This window comes from Phodopus roborovskii, unplaced genomic scaffold (assembly GCF_943737965.1).
Source record: "Phodopus roborovskii unplaced genomic scaffold, PHOROB, whole genome shotgun sequence".
Lineage (NCBI taxonomy): Eukaryota > Metazoa > Chordata > Mammalia > Rodentia > Cricetidae > Phodopus > Phodopus roborovskii.
In genome coordinates, this window is record NW_026125052.1 from 17,611,532 (window position 1) to 17,629,035 (window position 17,504).

The 17,504-nt window shown below is 38.4% G+C and overlaps 1 protein-coding gene across 10 annotated transcripts in view; it reads left to right on the forward strand.

Annotated features, from left to right (window-relative positions):
* The window catches only part of Gpatch8 (G-patch domain containing 8), a 72,959-nt gene that overhangs the window by 45,901 nt on the left and 9,554 nt on the right, over positions 1 to 17,504 (forward strand). For all 10 annotated transcript variants that reach the window (XM_051177996.1, XM_051177986.1, XM_051177954.1 and 7 more), the window contains 2 exons: positions 4,236 to 4,379; positions 16,531 to 16,661. In XM_051177996.1, coding sequence (XP_051033953.1) covers positions 4,236 to 4,379; positions 16,531 to 16,661 — 275 coding nt within the window. The remainder of the gene's footprint in view (positions 1 to 4,235; positions 4,380 to 16,530; positions 16,662 to 17,504) is intronic.

Genomic DNA, 17,504 nt, shown 5'->3' on the forward strand with positions numbered 1-17,504 from the left:
GGTGAAAAATGGGGGAGGGGGTCAAATGCATTCTGCCATTTAAAGGGGAAGTAAGGGCTCACTACTTTGAAGCGCTTATAAATTTAGCCCAGATATTTAGACTTTCCATTAGAATGGGAGAGAGAAAGGGGTGATACACTAGTCAGAGTCCATAAGAATTTTGGTCAGTCTTGGAAACCAAAGATTATTATTTTCTTTCATTGTTAAGACAGATAACAGTTGAGTAAAATTAGATAACTATCATTACAGACTTAAAAGATGGAGAGGAAAAAAAAAACCCGAAGATTGAGGTGATAGCATACCTATAAGGACTCCTGAGATACAGAATATTCAGTCATAGTGGCACCCACCTGTCTTCCTAGCATTTAAGACTACTAGACATGACAGCACACACTTGTAATCACAAGCACTTAGGAGGACAATACCTAGGATCACACAATGAGATTGTCTCAGAAAAGAAAAGACAAAATAGCTGCTTAGGAGATGGTTCGGTGTGTAAAGCACTTTCTAAAAAAATCTTCAATGACTTGAGTTCATGTTATAAAATACCAGATGTGGCAGTACGTACATGTGATCTCAGTGTTCCGTGGGAAAATAGGAGTGACAAGATCCCTGGGAGCTTGTGGACCATGTACCCTGGTACATACAGTGATAGAGAGGCCTACCCCAAACAAGGTAGAAGGTAAGAATAGACACTCGAGGTTGTTTTTCACCTCCTTGCCATCAACATACTTAAACATGCTCCACATATACACAAATACTTAAAAAAAATTTTATAAGTATTGAGAGATAGCTTAATGCTTATGAACACTGAAAGAGCACTTACTGTTCTTCCAGAGGACCTTGGTTCAATCCCCGGCACCCACATGGCAACTCACAAACATCTATAACTCTAGCCCTAGGAGATCTAGTGCTCACCTTTGTCCTCCACAGACACTTCATGTGGTACCTTGACACATTCAAACAAGCATTCATACATATGAAATAAAAAAAAATGAAATATTTTTGAAACAACGGAAAATTTGAAAATGCTTGCTGCTGTTTTGGGATTTGAGTGCCATCTAGGTTCACTTTTATTTATGTATTTATTTATTTTGTGATGATGGTGGTTGTTTCAGGACATGATGTGTCTAGGTACAGATTTCTTTTTATTTGCTCTGTTACACAGTTTTCCCGCCAGCCTGGTTCTACAGCTGCATCAGCCCCAAATAACACACAGAGATGCTGTATTACATATAAAGCTGCTGGCCAGTTACTAGCATTTCTTATTGACTAGCTCTATCTTAAATATTAACCCATTTCTATTAATCTAAGTGTTTCCACATGGTCTTAATCTTACCAGAGAGAGGGTCCAGACTTATTTTCTCAAGTCCCTACATCTTGACTCCACTACATCTTCCAGAATCTTCCTTGTCTCCTAGTCCTGCCTTTCTTGTCTTCTTTTTTGCCAACAATGCTTTATTCATTAACCATTAAGAGAAACATATTTACAGAATGACGTCTCCCATCATCTCTTCTGTTTAAAATAAAAAGGGTTTTACTTTAACATAGTAAAATTACATTAACAAGACAGTTATTAAGCAAGAACTATAGTTAATAATATTTAGTACATTAACATTATCAAGAATTTAAAAAAATATTTTATCATCTATCTATCTTTGTAATTCTAAAGTCTTATATGTAACTTATCTTTAATCCTAACTAAGGAAAACTATAACCATAACTATCTGTCTTCATCTCCACCAAAGACCACAGAAGGATAATATATAAACTCTAGAATTGACAGAGACAACTTGGGGCCCATTGGTCATAGTGTGTCTGGCAGACTCCTCAGCAAAGCAGAAAATTTCAAACTGTCCACCTGTATTGGCAGTTTGTCAGTCACTTTTCTCTGTGTCCCGTAGAATGTCTGGAAGTCTCTTCCATGAAACAGGAACCCTACAGCAATATCCATCTTGTTTTAGCAGTCACTTTTCTCTGGGTCCTGCATGTCCAGTTTATGCAGCATAAAGTCAAACAGTCCAGACAAGAGCAGTATCTTGCCCAAATGACTAGCCTTGCCATATTGAGAGTAACTCCATAACAAGTTTCTTTATTGTCCATCTTCCTTTCTGATGCAGGTGGTGTTGCCAGGAGCAGTTGTACTTCACTGTCAAGAAAAACCCTAAACCATTTTAAATGCCATATTCTGTAGGTTTTTGAAAGGTCTGAAGAATATTTATCCATCTTAAATATATCTATATGTAGAAATCCTAACTAAGTATAAGTTTTGACTATTATAGGCAACTATCTATAATCTGCACCAAATTATACATTTTTAAATGAGCTATATAAACACAATATCTAAACAGGAGGCGAAATATACTTATCACAAAATTGACCTTAAATTTGTATCAATAAATAAAAATCCATTCCAAAATAAATTATTTCTAACATATTTACAAAATAACATCTCCTATCAGTACTCAGCGGGAAGACTTAAGGTTTTCCACATTTGTACTTAGTACAATATTCCCAACCCCTTAAGGAGAGGGATGCAGGTGTCTCATCTATTCATACAGATAAGAGACTCCAATCCCCACTGCTTCTCTGGCAGTGTCTAGGATGTCAGATAACCACTGTACCACTGAGTATCCTCTAAGCCTTTGTGAGTCCCTTCATGACAACTTCGGGCATAATTAAATTTATCTTCTTTTTCAAGATAGGGTTTCTCTGTGTAACAGTCCTGGATGTCCTGGAACTTGATCCATAGACCAGGGTGGCCTCTGTCTCCCAAGTGGTGGGATTAAAGTCATGTGCCACCACCCACAGGGGCTCACTGTTTTCATCCCAACATTTGGAAGGCAGTAGCAGGTGGACCTCTGGCATCCTAAGAGTAAGTTTCTGTCCAGTGAAGGCTTTATAGGAAGACCCTGTCTCCAAAGCAAAACAAAACAATGGTATCTTCTCTAAAGCTATTAGAAGTGCTTACAGTGGAACTGAAAATGCGGTTCAATTGGTAGATTGTTTGCCCACCCTACATGTGAAGCCCTGAGTTTGATCTCCAGCACTATATAAACTGGGCATATTGGTGTGTGCCTGTAATCCTAGCACTGGGAAATGTGGGGGCAAGACAAGCAGTTCAAGGTCATCCCTGGCTGTGTAGTAAGTTTGAGATCAGCATAGACTGTATAAGACCCTATCCCCCCCCCACCCCATCCCCAGAAAAAAGACAAGAGTAAATATTTCTGGTTTGTTTCTAGTTCAAAGAGGGAACTTTAAATCTTTCACCATAGTGATATTAGCTAAGTTTTTCTTTTTTCTGCTTTTGAGGGGAGACGGAGGATGGGGAATGACAGAGTCCCACTAATGTAGCTCAAGCTTGCCTGACTCCATGTAGTCTAGGCTGGCTTTAATTTATGTTCCTCCTGCCAACCTTCTTAGGGCAGGAGTTAGTCACAGATGGCTAGGGGGAGGCAGGGTGGGGGCTGATGGATAGCCTCTGCCCTGCTTGTTGATGTTCGTACCATGGAAGACGGTTTAGACATTGCTAGGTGTTTGTTTGTATTTTAATCAATTAAAATGATCATGTAGCCCCCCCTTTATTAATAGATATATTTCACTGACTGATTTTGTGTGTGTGTGTGTGTGTGTGTGTATAAATTTTGAGTCCTTTGGATAGATCCCACTCTTCTTGCTGTGTAATCCTGTTTAGTATATGCTCTATGCCAGTTGCTGGTTTAAAAGTAAAAAAATATGGACATAATAAAGTACCTGCTATTCTCAAAGAAGACTTAAATGGCAACTCACAACTGTCCATAACTCCATTTCCAGGGGATTTGAACTCTCTTAAGTCCTGGCCAGGTTAGTGCTCACTATGTACTAGCAATACCTTGGAACTCAAGGCAGTCTTATCAGCCTGAGGTGTATTATGAGCATATACCAACACCGTGACTGCTTAAATTATACCTTATATTGAATCTAGTTGGTTTTTGGTCAAGGACAAAATAGGGAATGGTCTTGTCTACTGCATAGCCAAAAGGGAAATCCAATTACACCCTCTTGAACATTTGTTAGTGTTTATACAAATTGTTAACCTACCAAATTGCCCCTTGAGTTTTATCTAGCATTTATCAGGGCCATTTATTTAACTTTATGAAAAGTTATTTTACTCACTACTTGAATAATAGCTGTCTAAATCCTACTGATTTTTTTCTTCTTCTCCTCCTCTGTATGTTGTTATTCTTCCTTAACAGGATTATGTTGACAAAGAAAAGGCAATCGCAAAAGCCTTAGAAGATCTTAGAGCCAACTTTTACTGTGAACTCTGTGATAAACAGTACCAGAAACATCAGGAATTTGACAACCACATTAACTCTTATGATCATGCACATAAGCAGGTAAGGAATAACTACTTGGTACCAAGGAAAAATATTTTTAATTGTTAGAACCATTCATGTTTATGAGTGTGACTGATATTTTGTGTCAGCCAGTCCTTATTTCTGGCCACTGATAAACTAGATTTTTTTTTTTTTTTTTTCCTTATGGGAGCTATCCTAACATAGATATCACTCTATTACCATTTTAAATAGAATAATAAATTGTGAGTTTCTTAAACCTTACATGATGCTTGTGACTTTGATTAATTTTTTATTTTTTTTTTAATATGGTGATTTAGCTGAGGACTACTAGGAGAACTTTATGACAGTTTCTCTCCTTTTCTTAACATATTAAACTTTGGACTGCTGAACCTCTGAATGTAAGAGTTAGTTTTAATGGTTATTTTTTCCTATCAGTAAGTCATTTTGTTATTCCATGTACCTTGGAAAGTGACTAAATCCTGAAGAAAAATAAACTAGATATGCTGTATCTTAGCAACAACAACCCTCCCCTTCCTTGTCTTAGAGTTTCTGTTGTGAGGAAATACCATAATTACAAGTAACTTGGGGGAGGGAAGAGCTTATTTTCTAGGCAACAGTTCATCACTGAGGGAAATGAGGGCAGGAACTTGGGAGTCAGGAACTGATACAGAGGCCATGGAAGAGTGCTGCTTATTGGCATTGTTCCTCATGGCTTTACCAAGTTTGTTTTCTTACAACACCCAGAACCACCTTCTTAGGCTCTTGGTAGTTAGTTCCTTCAGTTATATTGTTTTCAAACAAGCAAAGTCTTGCTAAATGGCTCAGGAACTCCCTATGTAGACCAAACTGGTCTTGAGCTTGTAGTGACCCTCCTGTCTACCCCACACATACCCACCCAGTGTTAGGATTGCTGGGCTATCTCTCCTGCTCTCAGAGTTGCTTTATAAGGGGAAAGACTCTCTATGCAAAATATTTAAGAAAAGTGCCAAACTAATAAATTTCATATTGAAATTAATACCTCAGCGATACAGCTCTTAAGTGTAATAGAAATTGTTATAGCTTTAATTGTTAGATTTTGACATTCTCATTCATTCTCCTACATACCTTATATTGACTGATTTTCTTTACTACTGTTATCAATTACAGGAGTTATCAGCTTGGAAATAACTCTTTGGGGCACTAAGCAGTTGTTGTCTGGATATAATTCAGGCTGTCTTAAATAGGTGATACTTTGGGGGATCAAATTGAGTGGGATTCAGAGATATTGTTAAATATTCTACAGTGCACAGCGCCTCAAAATAAAATCTAACCTGGACCAGAATTGCAATCACTGGTGAGGTTAACTGTTGAAATCAATCCAATATTTGATGTTATTATTTCATACTTGCTTAGCACAAATCACAATCATTTTACATCTGTGGTTATCATAAACATTTATAAAGAGCCTATCTAGGTCCAGAATGTTTACTTACAATTATTTTTAGATGATCAAAATAAAAATATGAAATTGTGAATTTGGGGACAGGGCAGAGAGATGGCTCAGCAGTTAAGGGCACTGGCTGCTCTTCCAGAGGACCCGGGTTCAATTCCCAGCACTCAACATGGCAACTCACAACTGTCTGTAACTCCAGTTCCAGGGGTACATCCTCACATCAATGCACATAAAATAAATGTTAAATAAATTAAAAAAAATAATTTGGGGATCTGGAGAGATGGGTCAGACGTTAAAGCACTTGCTGTGCAAAGCATGAGGACTAGATGGATCTCTTACACCCTTGTGAAACTTAGGTGGCTGTAATAGCATGGAGAGGGGCTCCAAGGAGCAAGATGACTAGCCAAACTAACCAAAATGGTGAGAGTTCAGGTAGAGACCCCTGCCTCATTATATCAGGTGAGAAGTGATTAAAGAAAATGCCCTCCATCCACCTTGAGCCTCCACATGTACATACACTATAGGCATATAATACTCCTCTGCAATTTTTATCATGAGGCTTGGCAGATTGCTAGGCGGGTACAATGGATTCACATCCCCAGCACCCATGTACAAAGCAGACCAGACAGCCTGCACCTATAATTTCCATGCTGGATTATCCTTCAATTTCCAACCAGCCTAGCTAGTTAGCAGATTAAATAAGGGATCATGTCTCAAAAAATAAGGTAGGAGGTGATAAAGACAACTTATACCAACCTCTGTGCATATATATACATATATGTATAATTCATTAAATTGTGTTTTTTGTTTTGTTTGTTTTTACAGAGAACTCATGAATACTGCCTACTAATATAGAATATGTTTGAGAGCCCTGATTTGGAAAGATCTTTAGCTGTGTGATCCTCAAATTATATTAGTTCATTCCTTCACCTAAATTAGAAGTACACTTTACATATTGAAAGAATCTAGGTAGGGCTGGAGAGATAGCTCAGAGGTTAAGAGCACTGACTGCTCTTCCAGAGGACCTGAGTTCATTCCCAAAACCCATATGACAGCCCACAACTGTCTGTGGCTTCAGTTCCAGGGCATCTGACTCCTTCACACAGACATACATGCAGGCAAAACACCAAAAAACATAAAATAAAAATAAAATTTAAAAATAAATAAATAAATAGCTTGGCAGTGGTGGCGCACACCTTTAATTCCAGCACTCGAGAGGCACAGGCACATGGATCTCTGTGAGTTCAAGACCAGCCTGGTGTACAAGAGCTAGTTCCAGGACAGCCTACAAAGCCTCAGAGAAACAAAGCCTCAGAGAAACCTGTCCGGGGGGGGGGGGGGGGCCACATGCAAACAAATAAATAAAGTCAAGAACCTAGGCATCATGCTACGGGTCTGAGACCTCAGTTTTTAGTAGGTAGAGAGAGGCAGGAATATTTTGAGTTTAAAGCCAGCCTGAACTACATAGAAGGAAGTTTCTGTCTCTAAATACAAAGCAAAATGAAAGAACAATTATATATGACTTCAATTTGTTTTGTTTTGTTTTGTTAGAATGTTGCTCATTATGTTGAAAAGTAGACCATGTCATCTTTCTTCATATTCTTGTCTTTCTACAAATTTTAGAATCTCAAAACACACATGTATCACCAAAATATCTTAAACTTTTATTTTGTAATTCCAACTGTTCTCTACTCAAATCCCTCCCTCCCTCCCTCCCTTCTTTCCTTCCTTCCTTCCTTCCTTCTTTCCTTCTTTCCTCCCTCCCTTCCTTCCTTCCTTCCTTCCTGTCATCTTTTTCTTTTTGAGAGAGGGTGTTAACTGTGTAAAATAATACTGGCCTTGCACTTGTGACCCTCTTGATTCAGGCTCTAAGAGCATTATGGTTAAAGGCTTACCTCGCCTTTCCTGACCTGTGTTTAAAATTTGTAAAGAACTATTAGTTGACTTTGGTACAGCACAGGTAAATAATAGGAGATAGGATCATGTATTTTACTCCTTAGTGGGCATGAACTTACAACTGGACCTGCCATTTTTTTCCAAATTGGTGCCCTAAAATTACAAAGGTACCCTGTGCTGCCTTCCAGCAAGACACACAGGATTATTTTGGCTCTGAGGTCAAACAAAGGTAAGTACTTATCCCATGTTAGTTATTCCTAGCTTATATCCTTCATCAAATTTCCACCATGAAAACTTTGGAGAAAAACTTTATTAGTGGTAAACTAAAACTGGCAGCTCCAGGGAAATACTCTTGCCTTGTTTACGTATAATTTCCAAAAATTGAAGCATCATGGTTACACTCAGTTGTGATCTTTTTTAAGGAACGGGGGATTTAGAAAGTGTTAAATGCCTCTATTTGCTAGCTTTTTTCAAATTTCTAAGATTTTTGTGATTATAATTAATACAAAAATATTGAAACTTTGTTTATAATTTCTAAATGTTAAGAGTTAGGCATTTTGATTCTGATTCTTGTGCTCTGTTTTATTACCTTTGAAATCTCCAGTGATGAAGATAGACATCCTTGAAGAAATAACCCAATGTATGATTACATATTAAGTTCTAACATGCCTGAGTGCTCAATAAACATTAACACTGATCATGTCAGAGCCTTGTTGTCTTAGTTGTAAGCTATGGTTAAATTCAAAACTGAAGCTTTTCCCAGCCCCACTTCCCTGCCCTTTTAATTATCTTACAAAACTTTAAAATGTTTGCCTGCTGATAGATGTTAAACCTCAAATTCAAACTAGAAGGGATCTTCTTACCAGAGTAGGTCTGTAGCAGCGCCTTCCTAGTGATTGCTGGGTGGAGAATGCAGCTCATTGTGAGTGTTGTGTTCAAAGCCCTAAGTTTGCTCTCCAGTACTGCAAACAAGCAAAAAAAGTAAAATCTCTTTCTTTAACACATTTTTCTTTAACCTACTTGGGATTCCTCCTACATTATCTCCAGTTTGTGAAACCAGGGCTCCTTATAATAAATACAGCAAGCAGAAGATCACAACTTATCTCAACAGATCTGTTTGGCTTAGTCTTCATGATGTTAGTTTTTCCCAACTGAAAAACCATCTGAGCCATGTACAGTTGCATATATTTACAGTTACTGAGGCAGAAACTTGGGGCCAGCAGCATGGCGGGAAGGCCTCTTCTGGGTTTCTGTTTGATTCGTTGATAGTGGTTTGTTCTATTGTTGCTGTTGTTATTTAATTAGACAGGGTTATGGCTATGTAGTTGAACTTCTGATCCGTCTGCTTGGATTACAGATAGGAACCCACCATGATTTAAGTACCACCTCTTAAACAAAACAAAGTACCTAGAACTGCTCAATAAGTCAACCTTTGACTTACACTATCTGATGACATTGGGCTTATGTTTCAACAAACCTTGATTATAGCTAAGTAATTGGTGTCTCTGCTCACTCTCCAATTAGCTGTAGGCTCCACATCATCTTTTACAATCTGAGTCATCAATTGCTTGCCAGATTCCTTTTAAACACTCAAGGTTGTGACTCAGAACTACTTGCTTCCTTCCTGTGTCCCCGAGTTCTGACTGACACTGGGCATACTGCAGCAGGCTCCATACCTCCAGTGTTGGATTCTTCTTCCTTACAATTTCAGTGTGTGATAGTCTGATATGGTCACCATAATTTGCATTTTAATATCAGATTCCAATATTCCCTTCATTTTCCTCTCAGAGAAAAGAATACTTTTAGTATGCCTCTTTTTCTAAAAATAACCTCAGTATCAAAATTTCTGCACCTTTTACATGCTCTGAAAAAAAAAAAAAAAAAAAAAAAACTGAAGTCTTATTTAATACCAATGTCTGTTCAGCTGTGAATAAAAATAGTATTTTCCTGAACTTAGAAACAGAGCTCGCCCATCACAGCCAGTAATGATTTCTCTAATCTGAATTACATAGACTAGAGGCTACTAATGCATGGTTTCCCTAACATTGTCTATTCTCTGCCTGGATTTTTGACAGTGTTAACTACCTGTAATTGTTTTTCATACTTAGTATTGCCAAAGAGTTGAAATATTTCTCCCAGTGCTCTGAATTAAAATGCATTCTAAGAAATTCCTTGTTGGTCAAAGGAATGATTCCTTTTGAACTTTACAAAAACTCATTTAAGTTTGGAGCGGCCACTTTGCTCTTAAGGCTTCACTATTTACTGATTGGGGTGTTTTGTTTTGGGTTTTTGTTTGTTTGACTCAAATTTGTTTCTGTCATTTAGTTTTCTACAGTGTGTGTGTTCATGGGGTGGTGGTGATCAAAACAAGCACATCAAAATCATTTGGGTAAGGGAAGATAACCCTAGGGCTGAAAGTAAACAAAAATAGCACGTGGCCTAGATCCTGTAGTGTGAATATATTCCATAAAACCATAAAGTGATTATTGGTAGAAATGGAAACCATGAGGTATTTTTGAATCCTGAAGCTTCATAAATGTTGACATAACACAATCGCCTCTGTGAAAAACAGAAGTATAAAGGTAGGAGTGCATCCTGGAAGCTCTGTACACCTGTGGCACACAGATTTCAATCTATTGGTATTTGTAGTCCATCACTGGATGCCATTGGGACTGTTTTGCTTAATAGAGAATGGAGTCATGTGGTCGGTCTCTTAAACTTGAGCATGGTTTGGTCCCTTCACCTACTAAGAGTAGGTTACTTACCCAGTAATCAAAACCTAATTAACTTTGGGAAATTATCTACTTAGGAAAGAAAGCTATCTGTTCTTACAGCTAGTTGATTACATACCTGTCTGGAGCTTGTATTGCAGGCAAACCACATGTTCTCTTATTATATATTTTTCATTATTTTTCATCTTGACACATAGTCCCAGATAAAAACCAGCCTACCGTGTTCATGTTCTACTGTTTGAAATTGTTTTCTTTGTAAATTTAAATTCATCGCAGTGATAAACTAGGATAGTAATTCTAAGATTAAACATGTGTTCTGTTTTAGCCTGAAAGGTTAAAGCAACCTAAGCAAAAATGTATAAGTGGTGGTGCTGTGCAGAGAGCTTTGAACCAGTTGTGGTACACACCTAACAAGTCCCAGCCTTCGAAAAGAAGGCCAGAGTTCAAGGACAGGCTGAGCTAAGCATGGACTTTGTTTCCATGGCACCATTGAGTAATATCCTAGGTGGTCCTTTTCTAGAAACATCAAACCCTAGAGCTTGAATTAGACGCACTGGCCAAGTACTTGAGGGATTGCTTTAGTTTGGCTGAAGGTGGTCACTCTTATTACATTGTATTATATAAAAGGGAGGCATGAAACAGTGGAGAAAAGAGGCCTGGAGGTTTGGTGTTACTGATATGAGAGGAAAAGAGATGTTTGCAGGTTGAAGGTCAGAACATATATATTCAAAAAAGGAGATTGAGGCATAGTCAACCACCCTTTTGTTCTTTTTCCAGTTCTATTCATAGCAACACAAAATGCATAAAATGTATATATTCTGTCTCCAAACTGCTGACCTTAAAAGGAAAAGCAGATCAATAAATGTTTATTGAGCATCTCTTTTGTGCTACAGGAATCATATGGTCAGGCAGTGTTAGAGGAACTCAGCCACTGCCCTGGTTCTGGGACAGTACAGTTGCTGTCTATGTGGCAAGTCTTAGAGCCCTCGGGAGACAGAATCAAGTCTTTTCTGGAGCTGCTTTGTAAGGACTGTAATCATTTTCATTAGAAAAAGTCTTTAATCCAAAGAACTAGAGTTAATTGAGTTGTTCTTCCGGTATTGAGCCATCATTAAGGTCTTCTTCCCTGCACAGATGTTTTGGGAAGTTTAAAAGAAAGGCCAGCCATGTAATACAGTCAGCAAAGTGCTCTTGTGTTCTGCACTGTGCTGCAACTGCACACTTGAAAAATTGCTACTGAGTTCATATGAAAACAAGGACTTCATCCTCCCTCCCTTCCTCTCTCCCTCCTTCCTTTCCTGTCTCTTTCTCTGCCCTTGCCTACTCTTTTTCGTCATTTTGTCCTTTTTCTTACTTTTGCTGAACTCTAGAGAGCTGCCTGTCTTACCCAAGCAGCTGGGTCTGTAGACACCACTGAACATGAGCCTTTCATTTTGAGTGCTAATGTAACATTCAGTCTGTCTGTCCGTCCTTCTTTCCTTCTTCCTATCTTTCTTTCAATTAAAATGTTTTTTACTAAATAAGTAATGTGACTTGAATTTCTATCAATATGATTTAGTAGTTCAGTAAAATAAGCTAACTTATATTCAGTTCTTCGGAAGACATACTTTATAATTTTGAGCCAGTTTAAATGATCCAGTATACCCATGTGGTTAATTCTGTATATCTCCCAGCTGGGAGTCTATGTTGGATTTCTGTACATCATAGACTTTGCACAATTTTGTGGTGAAGGCCTATCTGCAGTTTCTTGGTTTTTTTACAAAAACTATTTTTTCTGACTTTCAAATATGTTGCTCCTTTATTTTTGTGTGAAATTGTGCTCCTCTTTAGAATTTAAAAAAAGAAAAGGGACAAAAACAGTTCATAAAGGAAATTTTATATGAGCATGTGTTGGCAAATAAGTCAAGCCTTCCTAATAACCCATTGGGTAACATCTGAGTTTTAGAAAGCCTGACTGATAAAGGCCTGTGTCTTTATAAAAATTACTATTCTGCCAGACATGGCAGCAAGGTAGACGCACGCGGTAGATCTGTGAGTACAAGGCCAAACTGCTCTTTATAGTCCTGGCCAGCCAAGACTATATAGTGAGACCATGTTTTGATAGAAGTAGAGGGTGCGGCACTGGAGTGCAGCAATTGAGAGCACTGACTACTTCCAGAGGGTTTGAGGTCAATTCCCAGCACCCACACTGCAGCTCACAACCATTTGTAGATTCAGTTCCCAGCATCTGTAGATTCAATTCCCAGCACCCACACGGCAGCTCACAACCATCTGTACATTCAGTTCCAGGGGATCGGGTGCTTCTTATGACCCCTTTGGGCTCCTGCTTGCTATGCATGCACATAAAATAAAATGTTAAAGTGACCCTTTTAGGCCAGGAATATAGCTCTCAATGATATTATGTTCAGCCATCGACTTGGTCTTGAGTTTGCTCCCAAGCATCAGCACTGCCCTCAAAAAAAAAAAAAAAAAAAAAAAAACAGACTACTGTTACATAGGGAATTACGTTCCTTTTTAATATCTTTATTGTCCATCATTAGTTTAATTCTGAATAGACGTAAGGTGTGCTTAATTTTTAGGCTTCTTATTTCTCTAAAGAGATTTCCCTTGGGGCTGGATAAATGGCTTAGAGATTAAGAGTGCACCCTTGAGCAGCTCGTGGCTACTTTGGTTTGGTTTGGGTTTTGGTTTTTCAAGACAAGATTTTTCTGTGTAGCCCTAGCTATCCTGGGACTCCCTCTACAGACAAGGCTGGCCTCAAACTCAGAGATCTACTTGCCTCTGCCTCCTGAGTGCTGGGATTAAAGGTGTGCATGCACCACCATTGCCTGGCCAAGACTTTTTTTTATTATTATTATTATTAATTTCCTTTTAATGGTAGCTCATGTTGATGCGTGATTTATTTATTTTAAAAATACATATAAAACAAAAAATACTCTCTGGGCGGTGGTGGCATACTCGTTTAATAATGGGTAATATGAGTGAGGCCTAAGACTCAAATACTGAAACAGAAAGGGGTCATTTTGACACTTAATCTCATAAACCTGTTGATACATACATCATTCTAATTTTATAATGAGGACAGCTGAGGCTGTGAGATAGAAACTCAATTGCCTGGTGATTGCTGACTGAAGTTTTACACTTGCACCTTTCTAAAAGACAGGAACAGCTGTATTGGGAAGAGTATGACAGTCACAAATGAGAACTAGGGCATGGTGCTGACAGTAGAGAGGGTTATTCTGGGTTCTTAGGACAGGCAGGGGTGGGCAGAGACTTTGTGAAGGGAATTCTTGGACCTCAAGTGGGAAAGAGCCTTGGAGTCAGCTAAGGTAAGAAAAATAGTCTTAACCCCACCCCCATCTGGAGCCAGTGAAATGACTCAGCAGATAAGGGGCTGCTGCCCAGCCTCATGACACAACAAAGGCATAATAAATACTTAAATAAATGATTATTTAAAGAAAAAATAAGCCATGCTTTTTCCATTTCCATCACATGTTAACCATCTGAAAGGCAGTTCTATGTGTGCTAGGTTTGGGGTAGTTTATACACTGTCCCTCGGATGTGGCTAAAGTTTTGGAAGTCTGTAGGCTTAATTGAAGTTTGTAAGGGTGATGAAAATATTTGCTGGACTTTGTAAGAGTACCCAGGTAGGTTTTACCTAGAAGGAAGCTTGTAGTTTAGATTTTTGTCTCCTTGACGACATTGTGTTTTGTATCTCTGTCCTTATACCTATGGTAGCACTTTTGAATAAACTGTAGTGAGAATGCTGTGGGCTTGGTTCTGTTCCTTCATCTTCAAGAATGAATAGAGCTAAGTGTGACGGCCAGCTCCTTTAATCCCAGCACAGAAGCAGAGGCAGTGGATCTCTTAGCACTAGGCTGGCCAGGGCTGTGCAATAATACTTTGTTTCAAAAACCAACAAAAGAAAGGAGGATGAAGAAAACCTAATCCTTGTCTGACTTTGTCTAGAGGCTCCAGGCTTTGATAAAATGATCATTGTTTTGAACAATATCCTATATATAGTTCAACAAATGTCTGCTAAAAGCAATGAAATGTTTGTAAGAAGTGACTGTATAGAAGAACTTAATTGAGGTGTATATGGGAAAGGGTGGCAGAAGTGGAAAAAAGCAGCACATTCTTTTTAGATTTGGCAAGAGAGCCTATTAAGTGTTTAGAAAGAAAAAAGATTTACCCATAAGAAAAATGGTGTAATAGTCATAGTGGATCCTTTCTGCCCCCTTCCTCTCAAAAGGAGAAAGTTGGAGTTGATAATTGTTTAAATAGTTGATTCTCACTGAGCCTGGTGGTGAAGGCATGTAATTCTAACTATTTGGAAGGCTGCAGCAGGAGTTCAAGACTTGCTTGGGCCACAGACTAAGGTGAGTCCAGGCACATTACTGGAACCTCTAAAAGAGAGTTGGGATATGTAGATGGCTCAATGTATAGCACTTCTTTGTTTATTGTTAGGCCCTAAGTTCAAGCTAGAAAGTTCAGTGCCAAAGAAAAAAGAATTGATGAGTTTATAAAAATCTTAATATATGCGAGACTTATACCAGTAATATTGTTGTTAGCTATTGATTAAGTTCTCCAAACTGAAGATAATTGAGTGCAGATTCACTGCTTTTAGACAGCACAGTCTTCCCTGAAGTTATATGATCCTTTCTTTTGACAAAATGGAAATGATTACAGAAAAACAGAAGGATGGTTTCATTTATCTAGATGTGATTGCTATGTCTGTCTGTGTGTTTACACACATGTGTTTTCAGGCTCTTCGCTTCTCCCCAGACCTCGTATAGTGTATGGTTGTGTCCCTGATTGTTCATTATAATCGTTTGTAGATTCACTTGAGAGCTTATGTAGTAATGCTTGCCTTATTTTTTTTTTTTTTTCTCTTTCACTCTTGTTTATTTTTTGCTTTTTTTTTTTTTTGTGATGTGACATTTTCAGCTGATGTTTTGAAAGCAAATCCTTCTAATTTGGGAGCCCAGATCACAAGAGTGAGTTTTTCTATAGTGTCTTTAGCTATATATCTTTTGTGTGTGTGTGTGTGTCTTTCTTCCCTTCCCCCTCCCAATTCTAAAAGATTTGAAATACATTTCATGAATATTAGGTAAGAAAATTCCTGTCTGTTGAACACCATGCCTTTCTAAAGCAATGTCCACTTTATATTGGGTCAATTCCCTTTTCCTATGCTGTTGGAAAAGCATAGGCTAATGGGTAGGCCTTGCTTCACTTTTTATATTATTTATTGTATTGCACTGTCTTTGTTGCAGATGGGTGTGTCTGGACTCTGTCACCAGCCTGTCTCATGACACTTCTTTCTTTAGTTTTTGTTTCTTTTGTTTTGAGGAAAATTACACAGTAGCATCTGGAAATAAAAGACCCATTCTGTTACTTGTTTAAGTAACAAAATCTTCATCTTTGCTGTATTCTCCTTCTTCATCCCTGGTATTCCTCTCAGGGCTATGAAAGAATGAAAAACTACATAACTTTGTTCATTTCAGCAGACTGGCTGGGTGAAAGTGGTCAGGCTGAGTCTGAGCATGCTAGGGTTGGAAACCTCCCTTGGCGTTAATAGTTATAGGAAACTTCTGTTAGTGCTGAAGCCAAACAACACCGACACCTTTTATTTTATGGTGTGGGGGGGGAAGTATTTCTGTTTGTTCTGATTTTGATAAGCCCTCCATCCCCATGTAAGCTGTACATTGCTTTTTTAGATCTTATACCTTGGGTAATTTTCTGTACCAGCCTAACCCCTTTCTGTTCACTTCGGCCTGTGTTGCTATAATGTATCTCACATTTGTTTGTCTGGTTCTGCATCCTGGAAGAGCAGGTGATCGGTCTCTCTTCTTTCTTCCTGATATTCTAAAATTTGCCTGTTGCTTCTGAAATCATTTTGTTTTGTACAATAAGGCAAATGACATGCTGTCCTAATTACAAATGCCCGTATCCAAGTGTCATACTCAAAATAATTAGCCATTTTGTCTGGGTACCTTATGAATATAATAGTATATTCCATGATAGTATTATAACATTGGTTGAGGGTAAATATTTTAAAAGTGTTACCTTCACATCTGTGTATCACTTAAAAAGTCACTCACTGTCTATTTCTTTCTTTCTCTTAATCCAGAGATTAAAAGATCTCAAGCAGAGAGAGTTTGCCCGAAATGTCTCTTCAAGATCCCGCAAAGATGAAAAGAAGCAAGAAAAAGCCCTTCGGAGGCTCCACGAATTGGCAGAGCAAAGAAAACAAGCTGAATGGTAAGGAAATTTTATCTCAAGAGTGTTTTTGTGGATGAGTAGAATCCTTAAGATTTAAAATTACTGTTCAACCACTGGATGTTGTAGCTCATACCTAAAATCCTAGCATTTGGGAGGCTAAGGCAAGAGAATTGCTGCAAAATTGAAGTCAACTTGGACTAAAGCGTGTTACCCTATCTTGAAAACTATTTTTGAAAATATTTAAATTGTGGGTTAGAGAGATGACTCAATAGTTATAAACACTTACTGCTATTCCAGGGGCCTCAAGTTCAGTTCCCAGAACTGGTGAGGTGGCTCACAACCATCTGTAACTCCAGCTCTAGGGGATCTTATCAGGCCTCCAGGGGCACTGGCACTTAATATGGTGTGCATGCATGCGCACGGACATAAAAATTAAAAAATCTTTGCAACAATTTTTAAATTGGATAGGGTATGTACCTCAGCACTTACCTAGGAATGTTGGTTCCCCAGTACCATGTAAGCATGTTGGCATGTATTGGTAATCCCAGCACTAAGGAAGTAGAGGAGGCATGAGGACTGGAAGGACAGGACTATCCTTTGTTGAGTAATGAGTCTGAGGTCAGCCTGAGAACTTGTCTGAATAGAAAAAAAGAGAAAGGAAAAAAGTGGAGAACTGCACTTGGAGTTGTCCTGAAGAGTGACTGACTGACTGACTCCATTAGATGCTTGCTAGCACATTGGAAATGAGTAATCAATAAATGGAACCAATATTACTATTCCAGTTCTCCAGCACACCCTTGGTAGAAGAGCACAACACTCCATATTTTACCACTCTAACATCCTGGCGTCTGCATTCTAAGTCAAGTATTGTCACTGTCTTTT